The following is a 26540-nucleotide window of genomic DNA, read 5'->3' on the forward strand; positions in this document are numbered from 1 at the left end:
CTACACATTTTCAAACACTTCTTTGAAGACAACATTTGTTGTGGTGGTCAATGGAAGTTTCTCCTTATCATGGATCAAGATTTTAAGGCCTTTTCTGCTCTTTACTCTTGAAACTGCAACATATAACTGGCCATGGCTGAATACGCTCCTCGGCAAATATATGCCAACATGATCCAAAGACTGACCTTGAGATTTATTAATAGTCATAGCATAACAGACCGTTATAGGAAACTGTCTTCGTGTCATCCTGAATGGCCATGGCGTCTGCGTTGGAGTAATGTCCATTCGTTCAATATAAATGATACCACCGATGTTCTTGCCTGAAATGATTTTAGCTTCGATAACATGATCAGCCAATCTTGTAACGATTAGACGTGTTCCATTGCATAAGCCTTCTGCTTGATCAATATTCCTGAGCAGCATGATTGGAGTATTTACTTTCAATCTGATCCTATGATTAGGAAGTCCCGACGTTCTCAATCCATTCAGAAACTCAGGAGTTAAAACATCAAAACATTCATTGCCATCACCATCATGCGTGTCGACTGAATCAGAGCTTAGGTATTCCTTTTCATCCCTTGAAAATGGAGTGACTTTATATTATGATCTGTTAAAGATGGAAGTGAAAAATAGTCGGATAAATGTTCACAAAAAATTTAATATTACCTGGAAGATTGTCTAATACATAGTGATTTATTTCATCTACTGTCTCAATTGTTCCAGCCAATATTGCCCTTGACTGCAGAAAAGCTACATTATTGAATTTAGCTTCAAAATTTGGATAAGTGTTTTCGAATATGGCTCGAAGGGGATCATCAAAATTAGATATCAAAATATCTGCTGGGATATCAATATCAGCATAGCCATCATTAGGTTCTGCTAGTTTTCCATCTCCAACTTTTAATATCCAATTTGAAAACCGTTCTAACTCGGATGCTGATGTGGTCGTCCCAGATTGCTGAAGCCTCATGTTTTTTGTAAGTTTCAAAACCTTACAATGATCCCAAATGTATGATGAATTGATAGTTGCATGAATTATATCTGAACGGCTGCCTCTTGGAATAACCGGTAGAATCTGTCTGAAATCCCCACCAAACACAATTACCTTCCCACCAAATATTTTATCAGATGACCTGGTTCCACCCATGATATCTCTGAGTGTTTTATCCAAAGCTTCAAAACAAAATTTGTGACACATGGGAGCTTCATCCCAAATAATCAATTTTGATAGTTTTAGCATGTCACCCCTGTCACTACCCTTGTTAATGTCGCATGTCGAAGATTCAAGTGTGGGAATCGGAATTTTAAATTTAGAATGTGTCGTTCGACCATCGGGGAGCAAAAGGGATGCAATACCTGAAGAGGCAACTGTCAAGCATATTTGTCTTCTTGATCTTATGTAGGAAGCTAATGTTCTCCACATGTATGTTTTGCCTGTACCGCCGTATCCATACAAAAAGAATACGCCTCCGTTCTGGGTATCAACAGCCGTCAAGATTTGTTTGAATACATCTCTTTGTTCATCTGAAATAAAATCAACATATAATTTAGATGCTTCATATTAGAAATATAAGTTTCTAAGTAATATGAAATTCTCCTGCCTAATTGATGTTAACTACTATTTACACCTGTGAGGTTATTATACAGCGTATTAAACTGTTGAAGTTGTCCAGCAGGATCGTAGTTTCTCTCTTCGTAAATTAAATTATTTCCAAGCTCCTCAATTATGTAACCATGTGGTTTTGGCATTCCAGGAAAATCACTTAAACTCTTTCTACTTCGTCGAAGAAGTTTTTCAATTTCAATCAACGTCAGATTGAGAATTTCTTGATTTGTTAGTTGCAGACCTGTTAATAAAAAGAATAAAGAAATAGTTGGTAAATATTGGAAAATATCTTCAAATTAGCTGTAATTAATTATTCTGATCACAATTGAAAATATACCTCTGTTGTTTGCAATCCTTTGCTGAGAATACAGAATTCCATCAGATAACAAATGTTGAGTAATACTTCATACATGCTTAGGCCTATTAATGCTACTTGACAATAACATGTGAACACAAAGTAATCTCAAATAATGTCCAGAACCCCAATGAAATGCTTCTGTTATTGCAGATATGAATTCTCGATCATCCCCAATAAATCCCATAGCAAAACATGCATCACGGAAAGTATCGTACTTAACATTGTTTACTGTCTTGATTTCATCATAGCTTTTCGGTCCTTTGACATGTGTTAGCATCATCCTTAGATAGTACAACTCCCCAGTAGTTGGAGGAACCCAAATTAGTCTTCCAATTGTGTATCCCTTTTGTCTGGGTTTCCACTCTCTCTTTTTCTTAACGTATACAAACTTTGAAACAAAATTGCTATACGTTAGTTGGCGCGCTTCGTCGTATTTCTTGTTTGCTTCAAACCAAGAAGTAAACATCGACTCAGTAACGCTCGGTTTATCAAGGACTTTGGTAATAGGACTGACATCAGTATAAAAAACAGAATTTTGCCCCTCACCATGAAAGTGAAGTCTTTCTACAGCTGGCTTTCTTCCATGAATGGAAAAACCATAAATTCTCCAAGCAGCTTCACTTGGAGAAACGTACCTACAATCAATATTCTGCTTTATTTCATCAACGGCTTCATGTTGCGAAACAGATCTATCTTCATTCATGACAATTGCAGCAGTTATTCTGTCGTATCCTTTGTTGATGTATTTAAACAAATATTTGACGGATGTGCTTTGATTGCACCATTCCATATTAATATGAGCTCTGTACTTCAACAATAACTTTTAATTGTAAGGAACAACAAATCTGTTATCAATCTCAATTCCATTCTTAGAAACTGTGTGTCCGTTGTCCCTTCGTCTATAAACTGGATATCCATCTTGATCAACGATCGTATCACGTCTGAATTCTTTAAGGAAGTATTTAGAACATTTTCCTTCCTTCATACACGTAGAATTACGAAAAGCATTTCCGCAAGGTCCGTGTATCATGTGAGATTTGACCAACTTATATATGTTAGACGCTGGCCTAAGGATCTAGAGGGGGGGTGAATAGATCCAACACAGTTTTTCCGGGATTTTTACAGACTATAGCGAAAGCGGTTCTGAATCGACTTGCGTCTATTCCGGACCGCTATTGCAAAGGGTTATATGTGTTACAAAACCACAAGATATTCGAAATTCCGGATAAGGAGATATGCTATCGAGTCAATACGTGTCACAACTGAATATCAATTAACTTCTAGATTGACAAACTTTGATTTACAATGCAGTAAGGTGAATTAAGCAAATAGACAAACACTTGGTGACAATATTCAAATTGATGCTAATTCAAGATGTGGTGAATTGTGATGTTTATGCAGAACTTTTAATTCACAATTTTAACACTTGAATCATTGATCAATTTAGCAATTATACCAATTATGAACAGAATGTAAATGAAAAAGTAAAAGCGACAAGAACACGATATTTGTTTAGGCAGTTCGTCGATCGTCCTCGCTACGACTACGTCTGCCCCCAATTCCAAATTGAAATTGGGTAATCTTTCATTAATGTTGAAAGTAGTATATACAAAGAAGATAACAAAGCGATAAACGATAAACCAATTATGTCGATCCTTTGAATCTTCTTCCCCCTTAATCTTGAACAAGATCAAGGTTATCCAAGAGCTTCACTTTGATTCCCTTCTGCAGTGTCTTGATTCCTTGAACTCTCCGTTCCTCAATCGTTACACTCAGCCGAATCCTCAACGAACGCCTCTTGATAAAAACCCCCAAGAACCACCCGTCGTGGAGGACAAAACCCGCAGATTTTATTCACCAACAAACCCCACAAACCTTCACCCACTAGGAATCTTCAATTCCGTTCCATGGACGTTATCGAACTCATCACTAACCCGCAACGCAAGAATGATTATGTGTAATTGTGTTGGAGATGATGAAGAACGAAGATGAGAAGCGTTTGTGTATCTTTCAGTCGTTGGTGTTGTTGAATAATTAACATGGAATGATATATATAGTTGCTGGTATGTTGGAGCAGAGAAAACATATAATTTGGGAAGTTTTCAGCAATTAGGTTGACCTACTTTAGTGCTTAGGTCGACCTAACAGAAGCAGAGTTGAAGTTGTCCCAGTTAGGTTGATCTGTTAGGTTGGCCTAAAATCTGTTAGGTTGACCTGCTGAAGGTTTAGGTCGACCTAAAGTCAGTTAGGTTGACCTGTTGAAGGTTTAGGTCGACCTAAATGCAGTTGTTTCCAGTTAGGTCGACCTGTTGAAGGTTTAGGTCGACCTAAAGTCAGTTGAAATGCATTTTTGTGACTTTTCTTCAGTTTAGGTCGACCTAGGAGTGTGGGTAGGTCGACCTAACAGTGACATCTGTAAATCCCTTCAGTTTAGGTCGACCTAGGAGTGTGGGTAGGTCGACCTAACAGTGACCTTGTCAGTTTTGCTGAGTTTGCTCTAGTTTTGAGTCGACCTAGGGCTTTGCTTGGTCGACCTAACAGATGCAATACCATTTTCTGAGTGATTTGAGCTTCATAATCTTCCATTGTCTTGAGTCATTCATTTATGCTTTTGTATTTGGTTGCTTGTGATGTTTGCCATGAATCAAAAACTCATTTGTGAGTGTATGCTTGTTCTTACAAACTCCCCCTTTTTGATGATGGCAAACATTTGATTAAATGACGAAAGCTCCCCCGGTCTTGTATGCGTAAGCTCCCCCGTACTAAGCTCCCCCGTACTAAGCTCCCCCGTACTCTCAACTCATCTCCCCCTTTGTCAACATCAAAAAGAAAGAAACCAGGAGAATAGTAGAAGAGAATAACAAAATAATCTAAACAAAACAATGTCTTACATAACACAATAGTAAAGAAATAGAGCATAATATCCAAACATATTTAAAGGTACAAACCAAGCTTAAGTTCAAGTAATAAAAGACATAATAACATGACAGAAATGAGATGCAATGCAATGAAATGAACTAATGCAATACTCGCTAACGTTTGCCCAAACATGTTAGATGTATGCTTATGTCCAAACATGATATGTTATGAGTAATGATGAACAACATATACATGTAAATGAGATAGGTGGAGAAGCATATAAGAAGTCACTATAAACATGTTAATTGATAGCATATTATAGTATCAATGATATTTTTGGAAGTGAACAACAAACATGTTACCACTTTCTCAATTGTAGGTATCTCGTCATCATTTCGTATAATGAAGTATATTCCTCTAGTCAATGTGGAATGATGCTTGATTTGATGATGAACTACCTTCATACTGAAAGAGATGTTAGCTTGAGCATAATCAATATATATATAAAGTAAAGGAATAAAATTAAGAAAACAAACGCATTTAGCTCAAAATTAGAGATATCTAATATCCCTAATTCCCTATGAATGTTGAAGGACTGCTCCGTTGCAAGAGGTTTGGTGAAGATGTCAGCTAGTTGCTTCTTGCTCTTCAAGTTTATGGCACTTGTGTTGTCGCACATGATAGGTATACGATCAAGCTTAATACCAAAGTCAAGAAGTTGTTGCTTGAGCCATAATATCTGCGCACAGCAGCTTCCGGCAGCTACATATTCTGCCTCAGCAGTAGATAATGCAACCGATACTTGTTTCTTGCTATGCCAACTTATCAATGAATTTGAGAATAGATGACATGTTCCACTGGTTCTCTTTCTATCGGATTTGCAGCCAGCAAAATCTGAGTCGGAGAATCCTACCAAATGACACTCATTTCCCTTCGGATACCATAGGCCATATGTAGGAGTTCCACGTAGATGTCGCAGAATTCTTTTGACAACTTTTAAGTGAGATTTCTTTGGACAAGATTGATATCTTTCTCATCTTTGTCTAGGTTAGTATTTGTTGCCATAGGTGTGTCAATCTCCTTCGCTTCACTCATTCCAAATCTTTTGAGCAGCTCCATGAGACTCATCTCAAATTCACTCTGCATAAGCTTCGAAAATTCTTTGACAAGTTTTGCATTAGTCGACCCAAATATAATATCATCTACATAAACTTGGACTAAGAGTACATCTTTATCATTTCTTTTAATAAAGAGAGTAGTATCAACTTTACCCCTAGAGTACCCTTGGCTAAGAAGAAATTTGCTCAAACGTTCGTACCAAGCCCGAGGGGCTTGTTTAAGACCGTATAGAGCACGTTTCAGCTTATAAACATGATTTGGATGCATGTAATTCTCAAAGCCGGGTGGCTGAGCAACATAGACTTCTTCATTTATATAGCCATTTAGAAAGGCACTTTTAACATCCATTTGGAATAGTTTGAAGTCTTTAGAACACGCATAAGCAAGTAAGAGACGAATAGCTTCGAGACGTGCTACAGGAGCGTATGTCTCTTCATAATCAATACCTTCCTCTTGATTATAACCTTGGGCAACTAATCTAGCTTTGTTTCTAGTAATAACGCCGTTTTCATCAAGTTTGTTACAAAAAACCCATCTAGTGCCTATTACTTGATGATCTCCCGGATGAGGGACTAAGTCCCAAACATCATTCCGTTTAAATTGGTTTAATTCTTCTTGCATGGCCATTAGCCAATGCTCATCAAGTAATGCATCCTTAGCGTTTTTCGGCTCAACTTGTGAAACAAAAGCAAAATGATGACAGAAGTTACTTATCTTTGAGCCTGTTGTAACGCCCCTTGAGATGTCTCCTATTATATTGTCAATTGGATGGTCTTTCACATTTGTCCAGGCCTTGGGAAGTTCTTCATTGTTTGAGATGCTTTCTCTTTCATTTTCATAGTGAGACTCATCTTTCTCTCTCTCAGCATCTTTCTTTACAATACTTTCATTCTCGTCTTCCTTATCCTTGACAATGTCTTCAGTGGACGGACCTGCACCATTAAATGAAAGACCTTTCTCGACATATTTTGCATAAGATTCATCAAAAGACACGTGTACTGACTCTTCTACTATAAGTAATCTCTTATTATATATCAGATATGCTTTGCTAGATTGTGAGTAACCAAGGAATATGCCCTCATCAGCTTTAGCATGTAGATGTTGTTTACTCTTAAGCCCTTAAACATAATGTCTCTTTTCTTAGTATGTTCTATTGTGCAGCCAGAATTTGTAAACATTACTTTAAAATCTTTGTCACACAATTGACTTATACTTAAAAGATTATGTTTAAGACCTTCTACTAGCAGCACATCAGTTATAGTAGTGGTAGAAGGGTTACCTACACTTCCTTTACCAAGTATGGATCCCCGATTGTTATCTCCATAGGTGACATACCCCTTTTTCTTTGCTTGAAACTCAACGAAAAGAGATAGGTCTCCAGTCATGTGTCTTGAACATCCGCTATCAAGGAACCACAACCTTTCGGCAATGTCAAGACACTTTTCCTGCAAGATTAATTTAAAGAGGGAGGTCCCCAATTTTCATTGGGTCCTTGGTAGTGAGTACACAATTTGTTGCACTTAGGCAACCATTGAAATACTCCTTTAGGAACTAAAATTCTCCTAAATTTGCATTTTTCAATGGTATGTTCCTTTTTGCAACAATAATGACAGGTAATATGATGAGAATATGGAGTTTTGCTAGTTGATACTTTTGGTACAAAAGTGTATTTACTATATAAAGGAGTATACGATCTTTTGCCTTTGTCGGAATGTTTTGCTCCATTTTTCTTTAGATATTTGTTGTATCTTCGCACAAACAGTCCCATTTCCTCATCATCGGAGTCTTCGTCATCACTTGTGTCACTATCCTTTGGCTCTCGTTTTGAGGTCTTGGAGCTCGAAGCTTTTAGAGCTATTGACTTCTTCTCTACCTCTTTCTCCATGTTCTTTTCTTTCTTTGTCCTTTTCTCATGCATGTCAAGGCATTTAAGATGCTGTTCATGTTCCTCTAGTTTACCAAAAAGAGTGGTAATGTCTAAAGTGTTGAGATCATTTGCTTCCTTAATTGCTGTAACTTTGGGTTGCCATTCCCTGTTCAAACACCTTAAGATTTTGTTAGTAGCAACTGCATTGGAAACAGGTCTATCAAGAGAATTTAATCGATTTTTCAGGTGAACGAATCTTTTCTGCATACTTTCGATGGTTTCACCATCTTCCATGTGAAAAAGTTCGAACTCTTGAGTTAGCGTATTGATCCTAGCTAGTTTGACATCATCCGTTCCCTCGTGGGCAACTTGCAATGTGTCCCACATAGCTTTAGCTGATCTACAATGGGAAACGCGATAGTATTCATCAACTCCTAGAGCTGAGATTAGAATGTTTCTCACTTTCCAATCGTATGCATATTTCTTTTCATCTTCAGCATTCCAAGTATCTTCTGGTTTTGGAACAACTGCACCAGCTGCATTTGTCATGGTGATCTGGAATGGACCATTGACAATAGCTGTCCAGATGTTCCTATCAATTGCATTGATATGGACACACATACAATCCTTCCAATAGCCGTAGTTTTCGCCGTTGAAAACTGGAGCTCTATTATGAGCCCCTTTAGGTCCGGAAGCCATCTTTCCAATAAGTGTTTCACGTAGCACGGAATAAACCAGAGCTCTGATACCACTTGTTAGACGCTGGCCTAAGGATCTAGAGGGGGGTGAATAGATCCAACACAGTTTTTCCGGGATTTTTACAGACTATATCGAAAGCGGTTCTGAATCGACTTGCGTCTATTCCGGACCGCTATTGCAAAGGGTTATATGTGTTACAAAACCACAAGATATTCGAAATTCCGGATAAGGAGATATGCTATCGAGTCAATACGTGTCACAACTGAATATCAATTAACTTCTAGATTGACAAACTTTGATTTACAATGCAGTAAGGTGAATTAAGCAAATAGACAAACACTTGGTGACAATATTCAAATTGATGCTAATTCAAGATGTGGTGAATTGTGATGTTTATGCAGAACTTTTAATTCACAATTTTAACACTTGAATCATTGATCAATTTAGCAATTATACCAATTATGAACAGAATGTAAATGAAAAAGTAAAAGCGACAAGAACACGATATTTGTTTAGGCAGTTCGTCGATCGTCCTCGCTACGACTACGTCTGCCCCCAATTCCAAATTGAAATTGGGTAATCTTTCATTAATGTTGAAAGTAGTATATACAAAGAAGATAACAAAGCGATAAACGATAAACCAATTATGTCGATCCTTTGAATCTTCTTCCCCCTTAATCTTGAACAAGATCAAGGTTATCCAAGAGCTTCACTTTGATTCCCTTCTGCAGTGTCTTGATTCCTTGAACTCCCCGTTCCTCAATCGTTACACTCAGCCGAATCCTCAACGAACGCCTCTTGATAAAAACCCCCAAGAACCACCCGTCGTGGAGGACAAAACCCGCAGATTTTATTCACCAACAAACCCCACAAACCTTCACCCACTAGGAATCTTCAATTCCGTTCCATGGACGTTATCGAACTCATCACTAACCCGCAACGCAAGAATGATTATGTGTAATTGTGTTGGAGATGATGAAGAACGAAGATGAGAAGCGTTTGTGTATCTTTCAGTCGTTGGTGTTGTTGAATAATTAACATGGAATGATATATATAGTTGCTGGTATGTTGGAGCAGAGAAAACACATAATTTGGGAAGTTTTCAGCAATTAGGTTGACCTACTTTAGTGCTTAGGTCGACCTAACAGAAGCAGAGTTGAAGTTGTCCCAGTTAGGTTGACCTGTTAGGTTGGCCTAAAATCTGTTAGGTTGACCTGCTGAAGGTTTAGGTCGACCTAAAGTCAGTTAGGTTGACCTGTTGAAGGTTTAGGTCGACCTAAATGCAGTTGTTTCCAGTTAGGTCGACCTGTTGAAGGTTTAGGTCGACCTAAAGTCAGTTGAAATTCATTTTTGTGACTTTTCTTCAGTTTAGGTCGACCTAGGAGTGTGGGTAGGTCGACCTAACAGTGACATCTGTAAATCCCTTCAGTTTAGGTCGACCTAGGAGTGTGGGTAGGTCGACCTAACAGTGACCTTGTCAGTTTTGCTGAGTTTGCTCTAGTTTTGAGTCGACCTAGGGCTTTGCTTGGTCGACCTAACAGATGCAATACCATTTTCTGAGTGATTTGAGCTTCATAATCTTCCATTGTCTTGAGTCATTCATTTATGCTTTTGTATTTGGTTGCTTGTGATGTTTGCCATGAATCAAAAACTCATTTGTGAGTGTATGCTTGTTCTTACAAACTCCCCCTTTTTGATGATGGCAAACATTTGATTAAATGACGAAAGCTCCCCCGGTCTTGTATGCGTAAGCTCCCCCGTACTAAGCTCCCCCGTACTAAGCTCCCCCGTACTCTCAACTCATCTCCCCCTTTGTCAACATCAAAAAGAAAGAAACCAGGAGAATAGTAGAAGAGAATAACAAAATAATCTAAACAAAATAATGTCTTACATAACACAATAGTAAAGAAATAGAGCATAATATCCAAACATATTTAAAGGTACAAACCAAGCTTAAGTTCAAGTAATAAAAGACATAATAACATGACAGAAATGAGATGCAATGCAATGAAATGAACTAATGCAATACTCGCTAACGTTTGCCCAAACATGTTAGATGTATGCTTATGTCCAAACATGATATGTTATGAGTAATGATGAACAACATATACATGTAAATGAGATAGGTGGAGAAGCATATAAGAAGTCACTATAAACATGTTAATTGATAGCATATTATAGTATCAATGATATTTTTGGAAGTGAACAACAAACATGTTACCACTTTCTCAATTGTAGGTATCTCGTCATCATTTCGTATAATGAAGTATATTCCTCTAGTCAATGTGGAATGATGCTTGATTTGATGATGAACTACCTTCATACTGAAAGAGATGTTAGCTTGAGCATAATCAATATATATATATAAAGTAAAGGAATAAAATTAAGAAAACAAACGCATTTAGCTCAAAATTAGAGATATCTAATATCCCTAATTCCCTATGAATGTTGAAGGACTGCTCCGTTGCAAGAGGTTTGGTGAAGATGTCAGCTAGTTGCTTCTTGCTCTTCAAGTTTATGGCACTTGTGTTGTCGCACATGATAGGTATACGATCAAGCTTAATACCAAAGTCAAGAAGTTGTTGCTTGAGCCATAATATCTGCGCACAGCAGCTTCCGGCAGCTACATATTCTGCCTCAGCAGTAGATAATGCAACCGATACTTGTTTCTTGCTATGCCAACTTATCAATGAATTTGAGAATAGATGACATGTTCCACTGGTGCTCTTTCTATCGGATTTGCAGCCAGCAAAATCTGAGTCGGAGAATCCTACCAAATGACACTCATTTCCCTTCGGATACCATAGGCCATATGTAGGAGTTCCACGTAGATGTCGCAGAATTCTTTTGACAACTTTTAAGTGAGATTTCTTTGGACAAGATTGATATCTTTCTCATCTTTGTCTAGGTTAGTATTTGTTGCCATAGGTGTGTCAATCTCCTTCGCTTCACTCATTCCAAATCTTTTGAGCAGCTCCATGAGACTCATCTCAAATTCACTCTGCATAAGCTTCGAAAATTCTTTGACAAGTTTTGCATTAGTCGACCCAAATATAATATCATCTACATAAACTTGGACTAAGAGTACATCTTTATCATTTCTTTTAATAAAGAGAGTAGTATCAACTTTACCCCTAGAGTACCCTTGGCTAAGAAGAAATTTGCTCAAACGTTCGTACCAAGCCCGAGGGGCTTGTTTAAGACCGTATAGAGCACGTTTCAGCTTATAAACATGATTTGGATGCATGTAATTCTCAAAGCCGGGTGGCTGAGCAACATAGACTTCTTCATTTATATAGCCATTTAGAAAGGCACTTTTAACATCCATTTGGAATAGTTTGAAGTCTTTAGAACACGCATAAGCAAGTAAGAGACGAATAGCTTCGAGACGTGCTACAGGAGCGTATGTCTCTTCATAATCAATACCTTCCTCTTGATTATAACCTTGGGCAACTAATCTAGCTTTGTTTCTAGTAATAACGCCGTTTTCATCAAGTTTGTTACAAAAAACCCATCTAGTGCCTATTACTTGATGATCTCCCGGATGAGGGACTAAGTCCCAAACATCATTCCGTTTAAATTGGTTTAATTCTTCTTGCATGGCCATTAGCCAATGCTCATCAAGTAATGCATCCTTAGCGTTTTTCGGATCAACTTGTGAAACAAAAGCAAAATGATGACAGAAGTTACTTATCTTTGAGCCTGTTGTAACGCCCCTTGAGATGTCTCCTATTATATTGTCAATTGGATGGTCTTTCACATTTGTCCAGGCCTTGGGAAGTTCTTCATTGTTTGAGATGCTTTCTCTTTCATTTTCATAGTGAGACTCATCTTTCTCTCTCTCAGCATCTTTCTTTACAATACTTTCATTCTCGTCTTCCTTATCCTTGACAATGTCTTCAGTGGACGGACCTGCACCATTAAATGAAAGACCTTTCTCGACATATTTTGCATAAGATTCATCAAAAGACACGTGTACTGACTCTTCTACTATAAGTAATCTCTTATTATATATCAGATATGCTTTGCTAGATTGTGAGTAACCAAGGAATATGCCCTCATCAGCTTTAGCATGTAGATGTTGTTTACTCTTAAGCCCTTAAACATAATGTCTCTTTTCTTAGTATGTTCTATTGTGCAGCCAGAATTTGTAAACATTACTTTAAAATCTTTGTCACACAATTGACTTATACTTAAAAGATTATGTTTAAGACCTTCTACTAGCAGCACATCAGTTATAGTAGTGGTAGAAGGGTTACCTACACTTCCTTTACCAAGTATGGATCCCCGATTGTTATCTCCATAGGTGACATACCCCTTTTTCTTTGCTTGAAACTCAACGAAAAGAGATAGGTCTCCAGTCATGTGTCTTGAACATCCGCTATCAAGGAACCACAACCTTTCGGCAATGTCAAGACACTTTTCCTGCAAGATTAATTTAAAGAGGGAGGTCCCCAATTTTCATTGGGTCCTTGGTAGTGAGTACACAATTTGTTGCACTTAGGCAACCATTGAAATACTCCTTTAGGAACTAAAATTCTCCTAAATTTGCATTTTTCAATGGTATGTTCCTTTTTGCAACAATAATGACAGGTAATATGATGAGAATATGGAGTTTTGCTAGTTGATACTTTTGGTACAAAAGTGTATTTACTATATAAAGGAGTATACGATCTTTTGCCTTTGTCGGAATGTTTTGCTCCATTTTTCTTTAGATATTTGTTGTATCTTCGCACAAACAGTCCCATTTCCTCATCATCGGAGTCTTCGTCATCACTTGTGTCACTATCCTTTGGCTCTCGTTTTGAGGTCTTGGAGCTCGAAGCTTTTAGAGCTATTGACTTCTTCTCTACCTCTTTCTCCATGTTCTTTTCTTTCTTTGTCCTTTTCTCATGCATGTCAAGGCATTTAAGATGCTGTTCATGTTCCTCTAGTTTACCAAAAAGAGTGGTAATGTCTAAAGTGTTGAGATCATTTGCTTCCTTAATTGCTGTAACTTTGGGTTGCCATTCCCTGTTCAAACACCTTAAGATTTTGTTAGTAGCAACTGCATTGGAAACAGGTCTATCAAGAGAATTTAATCGATTTTTCAGGTGAACGAATCTTTTCTGCATACTTTCGATGGTTTCACCATCTTCCATGTGAAAAAGTTCGAACTCTTGAGTTAGCGTATTGATCCTAGCTAGTTTGACATCATCCGTTCCCTCGTGGGCAACTTGCAATGTGTCCCACATAGCTTTAGCTGATCTACAATGGGAAACGCGATAGTATTCATCAACTCCTAGAGCTGAGATTAGAATGTTTCTCACTTTCCAATCGTATGCATATTTCTTTTCATCTTCAGCATTCCAAGTATCTTCTGGTTTTGGAACAACTGCACCAGCTGCATTTGTCATGGTGATCTGGAATGGACCATTGACAATAGCTGTCCAGATGTTCCTATCAATTGCATTGATATGGACACACATACAATCCTTCCAATAGCCGTAGTTTTCGCCGTTGAAAACTGGAGCTCTATTATGAGCCCCTTTAGGTCCGGAAGCCATCTTTCCAATAAGTGTTTCACGTAGCACGGAATAAACCAGAGCTCTGATACCACTTGTTAGACGCTGGCCTAAGGATCTAGAGGGGGGGTGAATAGATCCAACACAGTTTTTCCGGGATTTTTACAGACTATATCGAAAGCGGTTCTGAATCGACTTGCGTCTATTCCGGACCGCTATTGCAAAGGGTTATATGTGTTACAAAACCACAAGATATTCGAAATTCCGGATAAGGAGATATGCTATCGAGTCAATACGTGTCACAACTGAATATCAATTAACTTCTAGATTGACAAACTTTGATTTACAATGCAGTAAGGTGAATTAAGCAAATAGACAAACACTTGGTGACAATATTCAAATTGATGCTAATTCAAGATGTGGTGAATTGTGATGTTTATGCAGAACTTTTAATTCACAATTTTAACACTTGAATCATTGATCAATTTAGCAATTATACCAATTATGAACAGAATGTAAATGAAAAAGTAAAAGCGACAAGAACACGATATTTGTTTAGGCAGTTCGTCGATCGTCCTCGCTACGACTACGTCTGCCCCCAATTCCAAATTGAAATTGGGTAATCTTTCATTAATGTTGAAAGTAGTATATACAAAGAAGATAACAAAGCGATAAACGATAAACCAATTATGTCGATCCTTTGAATCTTCTTCCCCCTTAATCTTGAACAAGATCAAGGTTATCCAAGAGCTTCACTTTGATTCCCTTCTGCAGTGTCTTGATTCCTTGAACTCCCCGTTCCTCAATCGTTACACTCAGCCGAATCCTCAACGAACGCCTCTTGATAAAAACCCCCAAGAACCACCCGTCGTGGAGGACAAAACCCGCAGATTTTATTCACCAACAAACCCCACAAACCTTCACCCACTAGGAATCTTCAATTCCGTTCCATGGACGTTATCGAACTCATCACTAACCCGCAACGCAAGAATGATTATGTGTAATTGTGTTGGAGATGATGAAGAACGAAGATGAGAAGCGTTTGTGTATCTTTCAGTCGTTGGTGTTGTTGAATAATTAACATGGAATGATATATATAGTTGCTGGTATGTTGGAGCAGAGAAAACACATAATTTGGGAAGTTTTCAGCAATTAGGTTGACCTACTTTAGTGCTTAGGTCGACCTAACAGAAGCAGAGTTGAAGTTGTCCCAGTTAGGTTGACCTGTTAGGTTGGCCTAAAATCTGTTAGGTTGACCTGCTGAAGGTTTAGGTCGACCTAAAGTCAGTTAGGTTGACCTGTTGAAGGTTTAGGTCGACCTAAATGCAGTTGTTTCCAGTTAGGTCGACCTGTTGAAGGTTTAGGTCGACCTAAAGTCAGTTGAAATTCATTTTTGTGACTTTTCTTCAGTTTAGGTCGACCTAGGAGTGTGGGTAGGTCGACCTAACAGTGACATCTGTAAATCCCTTCAGTTTAGGTCGACCTAGGAGTGTGGGTAGGTCGACCTAACAGTGACCTTGTCAGTTTTGCTGAGTTTGCTCTAGTTTTGAGTCGACCTAGGGCTTTGCTTGGTCGACCTAACAGATGCAATACCATTTTCTGAGTGATTTGAGCTTCATAATCTTCCATTGTCTTGAGTCATTCATTTATGCTTTTGTATTTGGTTGCTTGTGATGTTTGCCATGAATCAAAAACTCATTTGTGAGTGTATGCTTGTTCTTACAATATAACTCTTCGTCAGTGTCTTTGTTTGGTATTTCTGCTGATATGATACGATCAATGTTAGCGGGTGTTGGATACTTGCTCGACGGATGAAGGAAAATTAATACGTGCGCATGGGGCAGACCTCTTTTTTGGAACTCAATTGTGTACATATCTACAAATATAAAATTAAGATATTGGTTTATAACATGACATTCAAAATGAATAAGGAAATTAAATTAATCAAAGTTATAAATTACTTACACGCAAGAACCTTTCCCATGATACTCTTTTTAGTCAAATCGGACAGCAACGAATCAAATTTCAATTTGAAGATTCTTGTTATGAGATCCGGACGATCGGACGCTTTCAGTTTTGCAGAACTTAATACGCGTTGTATTTCCAGCCAATTGGGATTACATGTGAATGTAATAAACAAATCAGGAAATCCAACATAACTACAAATTGCCATGCCATCGAAGTATAACTGATCCATAAATCTACGGCTTCCAACATACGACGAAGGTAGGACAACTCTTTTCCCTGTAGCTGCACCACGTGTATGTCCATTTGTCCTAGCATCTGCAAGATGATCATACTTCCCTACTCGTAGTTTTGACTGATTCTTTCTTAACCATCGAAGTCTCTCAGATTCCATCATTGTAAAACCATCTACCAAAAACTGCTGAAATAACCTCCTTGACCTGAGAATTGTCTGTGCCTCGTTTTTTCTTGACTGAATCCTAAAGGCGAACCACTCTCTGATTGTAAGTCTGTTTCTTTTGGTTGCATCCTCCCATGGAACATCGTCAATTTCCGATACCGTAGTCGTTGTTTCTACATTACGAACCGTTGTAGATCCTTTATTGCGATGCCGTATGTTTGGTCTGTAACCATCTTCGCCGTAAGGGAAAAGTAAAGGATATTGAAAATCCAAATAAGACGTGTGATATTCATCTATTCTCTGAAGTTGGCCACATTGTTTTTGCATTATAAATCCCTTTTTCTGCAGTATCAACATCACCAACAATGAGAGCAGCAACTTCTGAAACTGTTGGTTGATTATATATTCTTCCATCATTTTGACGATCAGAAATGAGACGGAGTTTTAGATCTGCAACATTGCCTTCAGAAAGTCTATCCCTTGTCATCTTAAAAGACTGAGCATGAACATTATGTTCATATAACATTGAAGACAACTTTTCAACTATATTAATATCAACTCCGTCCCTTTTTCTGCAAAACATCCAACGTATAAAGTTCAGATTGTTGAGAATTGCAACAACAAAATAATAAACAGTGTTGAAACAAAGATATCTAAAGTAAAAACCTGAAAATATCAAATCTATTCTGAACTTCATGTTCAGTATCGAATATATAGAGTTGGGCAAAACGGGCCTTTTCACCTGCCAAAGGTAACATGCTACCTATACGATGACATGTTTGACCTTGAATACGATAGTTAGGGGGACCTCTACCATTATTAAATCTGTTGTCCATTTTAGCACCTGGAGAAGTAAATGCGAACATCATATTGTAAAGACGAATTTGTTGTTGGAATATTTTTGATTCACTTTTGTTTTGGTCAAACAACAGGCTCTGCAATACGGGTGGAGGTTCTCTCAACAAAGGTATTTGAACCTTTCCTTCTCCACAACACATTGAGAACTTAAGATTAGCAGAATGTCGAGACTTATTTTTTCTCTCCATATACCACATATTTGCACCACATTGCTGACACTCACATGATGGGTCACCTAAATCGTAGTATTCTCCTAAACGAAAATGTACAGTTTTAAGGTAAAATACATATTACATCATGATTTCTGAAAGAAAGAAACATTTGAATACAATAAAATACAACCTGATCTTTGAACATCTATTTCTTCAATGTCAGTGTCAAAACCTACGTCATGCTCGTCCATTGAATAGTTAGAAACTGAACTGCATGCTACAACAACATAGTAAAAATGAGTTCGCAAATATTATGTTATTATATATTCGTGAAATGTATGAACATTCAATATCGGTTAATAATCCATCACAATAAAGTTACTTACCATCTGAAGAATTACCGGAACCTTCATCACCTTCACTGTCATCTTGGAAAAGTTCATTGGTGTTGGAATCTGGATTTGGTGTATGGCTTGAAGATGCTGTCGCACCGCTCATAAACTCGTTATCAAATCTCCTTCCGAGGTTAACTCCTAAATTGTTAATGTTCTTTACAGAAACAACTCTTAGGCGATTTTTTGCTAATGAACTTGGCAATATATTCAAAGTTGATATACTGTGAGTTTTCTGCTTTGTATTTCGATCAGTTATGCTGGAACTTGGAATATTTGGAGAAATAGAAGATAGTGGTAATCTGATATGCGAAGATATAGCATCAGCAGGGGGTTGAGTTTGATATGCATTTTCTTTGTTCATTGACGCCAATCGCTTGGCTCTCTTAGCTCCAAGAACACGCTTTCTATGCTGTCTAGCATCAAATTGCCTTTTTCTTCTGATAACATTCATGAAGTGATCATGCTCATCACTTTGTTTCTTTTCCATGATTTTTTACTTTGAAGTTACAATCATTAGGCAAAATATGGCTGAATATGGAGGCAAGCAGGAAATATATGGACAAAGACTCCCTCCAAACTTTTGTATATGGAGGGAAGTAGCTGAATATGAAAAGTTTATTATAATTAATATTTTATGCAGTTCAAAATATTGTGACTTAATCATTAAATAAGCAAATAATTAATGCACCAAGCAACCATAATTGCATGAAGCATGCTCAAATAAGATAAAAATGTAGTGCAAGTTACAGGTTATATGTTAGGTAGGTATGATGGTTGACATCATGCTGGTATAGTTTTCAAGAGTCACATTAAAAAACTTGGTAAACACACTTCGTTATGTTTTATTTAAATAATGCATGCAGTTTGCAAATCAAGTTGATGAATTAAAAATTTTTGCCTTAGAGGAATTTGTTGAAAAAGCAATTTTAAAGCCAAGGGTTTTAAATTTATGATGATTGAGAAGTCAGTAATGAACTTCTACTGCAAGACATTACTGTAAATATCATTGCCAAAATTATGGTTTATTGAAAAAATACTGTGCAAATCAGAACGATTCTGATATACAATTTAAAAATTAATTTTCAGTTGCAGGTAAGAAGAAATATCAAGTAGGATGGTTAATTCTAACTTTTTTTCCAATTCATATGGATCGTTTGTATAATCGGGCAATATATCATGCACTATTAAACACAAACAACAGTTAATATATTTAGCATTGGAAGAATTTAAATACTACAATAAACCATTGCTACGGAGAAATTATAAGAAAACCAAAATGATAATTGATATTTGATATCATATAACAAAATGATAATTGATATTTAATCCATGGATCATAACTCGTGTCTCTTGTCCCAAAACATTAAAACAACAGTCAAGAAAAGATCACAAAATAACAATAATGATGGCACATAAAATGATTCAGGTGGAGTCTTCATGCATCAGATTCAATCTTAACTTTCTTTGCAAGCTTTGTTCCTGAGAGCTGAGTAGTACCATACGCTTGTAATTCAGAATCTACAGCATCAAGATTAACGGGACTTCCTTTGGATGGAGTATTGGTCACAACTTTATCAGGATCATTTTCTCCATATGCAGACAACGACTCCTGAAAGGAAAAAAAATTAACAGTAAGTATAAAGAAATTAATGTAATTAACAGGCTAAAGTTCAATCAACATTAACATACAATGGATTCATCGACACGATCAACAACTGGGTTTTGGTTTAAAGATTTGCTATCTCCCTGCAGATCAGAGATTGAGAAGAAGATTAAGATACAAATATTGATAAAAGACATATGTAGATGTTCAAACAAAAATTTACATACTTCATCAGTAATATAATCTTTCTCAATTTCCTTTACAAATTCTTCATCATAAGAAAGTTTCCAAGCAGATGCTTGGCCAAATGTTGGCTGAACTTTAGCCCTAAACGCCATCTTTTTACCAAGAAGCATGTCAAGTTCATATGGATATATCATTGGGTCGTCGTCACCTTCCTACACATTAAATTTAATCTAAGTACTTCATTTTATACAAATAAATATTAAAATAGGTAATGAATTAAAATGAACCTCAAGCATTGCTTTATAAATACTATCAGCAGACTTTCCAATAATGTCGGCACAGTCAGTGTCCCAGAACACAAAGCGAAATTTGGAATCACCATCAACTACATATATGTCAACTCGATACCTTTTTACATAAATGCATAGGAAAATACTATTAGAACACTACAAATATTGAAAAATGGCAAATGAATTAATCTGATTAAAAATTGAAAAATACAACCTTGGTATGGCATGTTCTACATTCTGTCCACATGAACATTTGTATGGATTGTTCACATCAGATGCCTTTAAAGAACATTTAGTACACCCATAATAAAACCAACCGTGTTTTGAGACAAAAAACCTTTGAGTTGTTCCAACAGTAACGCATAACATGTCCTAAGATACAATAAGTTGAATATAAAAAAATGCAACACTCTAACACAAAATCATCTGTATAAAATAATATTGATCTTACTATTTGAAATTTTTCATAACCATGTACCTGTTTCACCTTGCAAAGTTCACTGAGAGATATACACTTGGCCTTATGAACGAAACTTTCAACTGGGGTGAATTGAGAGGCACCAGACCAAAGAGACATTCCCTTCGAGGACTGCGAAGGCTTTTCAGTCTGCTCATTTGACGGTAACCTGAAACATTGAACCAAAAATGAATGTAAATGATGACAAATTTTAAAGGAGCTTATTATACTTTAAGAATATAACAATTTGTGTATACTTTGATAAATACTCAGTTATCTCTGGAATGTCTTCGTTAATAAGCAACTTAGATCCACTCCATTCATTTGAGACTGAAATAGACCAAAATTAGAGTATCAAATTTATTACAGACAGATATCACATTTGAATAATAGGAGATTATTGTTACAAACCTTGTGATTCCTTTATCATTGCATGAGTTAGTATTATTACAATAGCACCACTGTTTTTTCGTCGTGGTAGAAGTCCAAAATTTTTGTTCCGTAACTCTCCCATAATGTGCAGTTAACAATGACACCTCTGCAGAAATAAACATAAAAAGATCAATAAGATAATAATGATGGCACACAGTTGTAATATTTGAATTCAGATAATTTACTTCAAGTCTTTAAGACTCAATGAAACAAATGACTTTTTTCCAGAATTGTTGTATTGAAAATTGTTGATTTCCTGAACCACACCAATGATATCTACAAAACAGAGTGAAAGAGTAAGTTAAAATCAACTTCTGTAATAATAAAAAAAATTGTAGTATGAAGAAATCAAATGACCCAATATATTTACCTTCAAGTCGGTTCATCTCACAATTGCCTCCAAGAATATCAGTAAAGTCTTTGAAAAAAAATCTTTTGGGAGGAAGGTTCTGAATATCAACTTCCTTGACAGTTGTACCACCAATAAACACAAACTTCTTGTCGTGATCACAAAGCTTCCACTGAAAATCGTTATCATAAACAGTTCCATTGTTGATTATGCAAGACATGTTTTCGCGTATTCGTGCTTTCCATTTTGGTGTGTTGTCAGAACGAATCAAAACTTGTATCCTATCACCCTGATGATGACAAACAACAACAATATCATAACTGAAAAATATAATAAGCTAATAAACGATTTGACAGAATACAAAGCATTACCGATACGTCCATTATAACCATCTCCAGATGCTCCTTACCCTTGTTGTTGATAACACTCCAAAAATCAACAACTCGAACGACCAATCTCCATGTTTCTTTTGAATCGTTGACATCCTTAATGGGGGAAAAATTTCGGCTCATATTCTGTTGAGAAAAATAATGGAAGTAACAGAAAAATATCAGTAAGGTTGAATGGAGAAAAAAAATGGAAATGGGGAAGGTGAAGAGAAACCCTACCGCTCCACTGTTGTTTGAAAAAAGGGAATAGGAAGATGGAACAGTTTACACATGTAATGGCAAGAGTTTATACGAAAATATATAGACATAGGGAGAAATAATGAAAAGGTAGGCTTTATTTAATATGTATGTTCCAATGCAATAACAATATAGAACGTAGTGCAGGTTTTTACATATTCCAATACTGAACTTTTGCATTAAATAAACTGTTGGAATGTAATCATGATTAAATGTAAAATTACGCTCAGGGGTATGCAAAACCATGTTTAATTGTTTATCATTAGGGTAATTAAGGGAAATTGGTGGTAATTCATTTTTATATATTAAAATAGATTTCAATGGTGCAATTTTAAATAATTTATATTAAATTTTACAACTTTATTTTATATATAAATTAGTAACTAACCCGTGCATTCGCATGGATTCTCGTATGGGACGCGCATTCATTCATTTCAAATGTATAATTGATATTCTAAAATATAGTATTCAAAATTATGTAAGGTTTATATTTGTTAATATAAGAAATAAAATGTAGTAAAACTAAAAAAATATATAATATAAGATATATATTTTTTAAAAGCAGTTATGATATAGAATTTTCCAAAATATTTTTTTCTAATGTGCCGTTTTTTTTCCATGAAGAGCTTGTTTGTAACACCTAACATATTTTTGAACAAGGCCATTTATTCGATGTCATCTGCATTTTAATTGGTCTTGCAGCTTTTCTCGCGACTGCCCATGATATTCATTATAATTATCGGTGATTCTTAACAAAAAACTGTCAGCTTTTTTATCAACTCCAACAATAGCATCCTTTGAAATATTGAGCCATGATTGCATATGAAGTGTATCCTCTTCCCTTGTGAATACCTCTTGAGGTTTTTTTTAACGAAACACCTTTGTTCTTTTTCACTTGTAATATTTTCAATGCCAACTTGGGTTAAAAATTGTGGAACTTGACCTTCGGACATAAACTCATTCGGTGTTTCGAGTTCATGGTGAGAAAAATTCATTCCATGAGTATTTATTTGAGGTCTAAAATATATATTTGGGTTGTTTGGTGACGGAAAAAATACGTTAGAGTTTGTTGGCAGCGAGGAAAGTTGAGAATTTTGAGGAATAGGATTTTGATAATTTTGCATGAGATGGAACATATATTGTTGAAAAGTATATTGATTTGGATCCATTTGACCTTAACAATAATAATTTGAAGTAAGAAGGTAAAAATTTGGATAAAATATATGATCATTTGAAGGCTAATAAGATAAAATTGTGTGTGAGAGAGAGAATAGCAAATTTGAATTTACAATTTTTCATTTCATTATGTTAATTTATAGGCAAATAAATTATTAAAGGAAAAAAGAAAGACAGTGTCGTTAGGCAACGGCTATGTGTTTTTATTTTTTTTATTCAATAGTATTGTTGCATTGTATTGCAACGTTCACCAGCTTGGCGAACTCCAACGGCACAGTTTTTATTTTTTTATATACATATTTGTTCTCTAAAGTTATTTAAATTAAGAAAATATTCTTCTTCTTTTATTGCTAAAAATATAATCTCTCTCCTCTCCTATATTTCTGTTTACTATATAAAAATATAAAACTGTCATTTTATCTCTAATACATGTTATTTAAAATAGGAAAATATCTTTTATTTTCTATTAAAATTTTTCTTTTCTCTCATCCTCCTTTATTAATATTTTTCTTTTCTCTCATCCTCCTTTATTAATATTTACAATGCAAAAATACAATTTTGTTCATAGCACAAGTTATTTAAAATACAAAAAATACACTTATATTTTCTACAAAAAATATTCTCCCCTTCTCTCTCATCCTCTATTAATATTTACATTTATAAAGAGTATCGTAGTAAATTTTACTTTATTTTATTTGTTTTGTCTATTGTTCATCAAACATCGTACAAGACAAAAAATTATCAAATACTTTAAAAGTTTGTATTGTACTATTATGTCCAGGACATACTCTTTTACAAATCAAACACACCCTTAGTCCCACATATATAGAGAGGACATATATATTTGTCTCCATTTTTCCCAGCATGGAGCGTAAAGAATGGTTGGATGCAGATCAACCTTTTAGATGAAAGAATGGTATGCATGTGTATGAAACATGTAGTAGGCTAACATAGGTCATTAGTAATTGGCATTCCTTTATTGATTGGGTTATTATTCATAGACCATTGGCTAATGCAAAAAAATTTCTCCTCAAATCTTTGTTATCAACTTTGAAGCGATGATTGTTGATGTAAAAATCAGTAAGGCGGACTCAAGAATTTGAGCAATTAAGAGGAATTATTTGTTGAGAACACGTGTTGATGAGGATTCATTTTAGGTTGGTGTGGAGTGGGAGTAGGTGTCATGTGGAACATCTTTTTCTTAATTAAGAATTCACTAAGGCACTTATACCAAGCTCTAAGGGCTTGTTTGAGATCATATAATCCTCATTTTAGTTTGAAAATAAAGTTGAGATTCTCATGGTTCTTAAAATTAGATGGTTGAAATACATACACTTCTTCGTTTATATAGTTGCTAAGGAATATGGACTTAAAGTCTATCTAATACAGTTTAAAATCAAGGGAGCATGTGAATGCCAAAAGGAGTCGAATCGCTTCGTGACGGCCTATAGGAGCATATGTCTCCTCATAGTCAATCCCTTCAGCCTCGTTGTATCTCTTTTCCATTAGCTTTACTTTATTTATGGTCATTATGCCATGTTCATCAAGCTTGTTCTTAAAAACCTATATAGTGCCTATGATAGTTTTGTTTTGAGGACGCGAGACAAGATCCCATACATCATTTATTTTAAATTGATTGAACTCTTCTTACATGTAATAACCCATCACACAATTAATTCAAGAATCTTTTTTCATAATTAATTTTGAAGAATAAGGGCATGTAGGGCAAAAATCATGTACTTTATAATATTACTTTAGTATTTTGGATGATTTATTTTAAGGGAAATTGCATTAACCTCTTTAAAAATATACATTAATTTTCTCTAAAGTTTATCCAGATGACATTGACATATTATCTAATTTTTAATAGGTTTAAATATGTTTTTTATTCCTATAAATAAATTTAATTTAATTTTAGTTTTTATAAAAAAAATTGAAAAATGATTTTCTTAAAAAAAAAATTTATCCACACTTTTGGTTCCTCTTGTTAAAACTATAGTTAAATAAAAATCATCGCTAAAATCGTCATTAATTCTATCGCTAAGTTGTAAAAAACGCCGGTAAGGTGTAGTAGGGATCAAAAGTGTAGGTGAAAATTTTTAGACTTAATTAGTCCTGGAGTCCCTTAACTTAATTTAAAGTTTCACTTTGATCATTTATTTAATAAACGTTACGTTTTAGTCCTTAAAAACTATTTCGTTAGCCAATTTAGTCCATTATATTAACTTCTAACTTTAAATGTCTTAGATGAGACAATATTGTTGAGTATCCACCGTAGACTTTATTATTTTCTTTATTTTAACCCTTTGATCTTTTTAACAAATTGTAAATCCTTGGATTTTGAGAGTCTATTAATTATAACAATATGCTATCAGCACCTAATATTTTTTTACCTATCTTTATCTTTTTCCCTCTTCTTCATCTTTATCTTTATCACCATCTTGATTCATCTTCATCTAGATTCCAAAAAATTTTAGAAAAATAATAAAAATCAAAACTTTATTATACCAAAATAAAATCCCAATTTATTTAGTCCACCTTCAATCCACCTTTACCATAAAAATTTCTTTAGTTCATCTTCACTTCACCAAATATATGATGTGGGCATTGGTAATGATTATAGAGTAATGAATGTGACCAAGTTCTTTATTGACACAAAAGAAAACTTATCCAATACATGAGAACTAGCCAAAGGAACGTGATTTATAATTTTCATTGCCACAATCGGACCATTATATTTGACACCCTCATCATTCAGACCATAACAAGATTCATCCCCCTCTACATCTCCCTATAAACATAGAAACTCTAATTCGAATACGAACTCAAATCACATTCCAACATATCTTGAATTGTGACCTAAAAGTATTATAGAACAAAACGTAGATCTGAACAAAAAATAATTGAACTAAGAGTAGGAAAAGAATATTAGGATTGTTTGTGAGCAATAATATAACAAAATGAAGAAAAATAGTGAGCAAAACTTACCAAAACATAATTGAACTAAACGTACATCTCAACATGACTTATCTTGAAATCCTAATAGCAAACACAATAGTGGATCGGTTTGAGTTAAATTGGATATGTCTCTACAAATATTATGGATTTAATTATTAGATGGAAAACAAATTAAATTTTTTGGGGTTTAATTTTAATTTTTTCGGGCTTAAGACTAATGTGATGATGAAGGAGTAGGGGGAGAAGATGAAGTTATATCAAGATTATACTGATAGTTCATTATTCTATTTAGTAGGCTATCAATTTCTAACTATGTGATTTTTGTCTTGGGACACCATGTGTGATCCTGTTTCTACTGGAGGTAGAAACATGATCAACCTGACTTTGTGGAACAGGGCAACTATAGGCAAAATGTTATGGAATCTATGTGCTAAATCAGACAAGTTATGGATAAAATGGATCCATATACTACTTCAAAGGCAGGGACTATACTAGTTATATTCCTCCCCAACAATGCTTTTGGACTTTGAAATCTATGTTCAAGTTTGGAGTGGAGCTAAGGATGGCAGAGGCTTGGAGAGAAGCTACCCTACACCAGAAGTATCACACCAGGAGAATGTATAAAAGTCTGCAGGGGGTCAAACCTAATGTCCACTGGAGAAAAATCTTCTTTGGAGATGG

At 35.5% G+C, this 26540-nt stretch overlaps 2 protein-coding genes across 2 annotated transcripts; both read right to left on the minus strand.

The window, feature by feature from the left end:
- On the minus strand, positions 1 to 2754 carry LOC131604154 (uncharacterized). Its single transcript, XM_058876622.1, has 5 exons — positions 2017 to 2754; positions 1944 to 1965; positions 1629 to 1847; positions 667 to 1524; positions 1 to 593 (listed from the first exon to the last, which is right to left on the minus strand). The coding sequence occupies exons 1-5, from the start codon at positions 2752 to 2754 to the stop codon at positions 1 to 3; spliced, it is 2430 nt and encodes an 809-aa protein (XP_058732605.1).
- Positions 2755 to 20472: 17718 nt separating this feature from the next.
- On the minus strand, positions 20473 to 21611 carry LOC131604155 (replication protein A 70 kDa DNA-binding subunit A-like). Its single transcript, XM_058876623.1, has 5 exons — positions 21471 to 21611; positions 21121 to 21388; positions 20936 to 21026; positions 20778 to 20856; positions 20473 to 20487 (listed from the first exon to the last, which is right to left on the minus strand). Exons 1-5 carry the CDS (start codon positions 21609 to 21611, stop codon positions 20473 to 20475), a joined length of 594 nt encoding a protein of 197 aa, XP_058732606.1.
- Positions 21612 to 26540: the final 4929 nt, after the last annotated feature.

This window comes from Vicia villosa, linkage group LG5 (genome assembly GCF_029867415.1).
Source record: "Vicia villosa cultivar HV-30 ecotype Madison, WI linkage group LG5, Vvil1.0, whole genome shotgun sequence".
Lineage (NCBI taxonomy): Eukaryota > Viridiplantae > Streptophyta > Magnoliopsida > Fabales > Fabaceae > Vicia > Vicia villosa.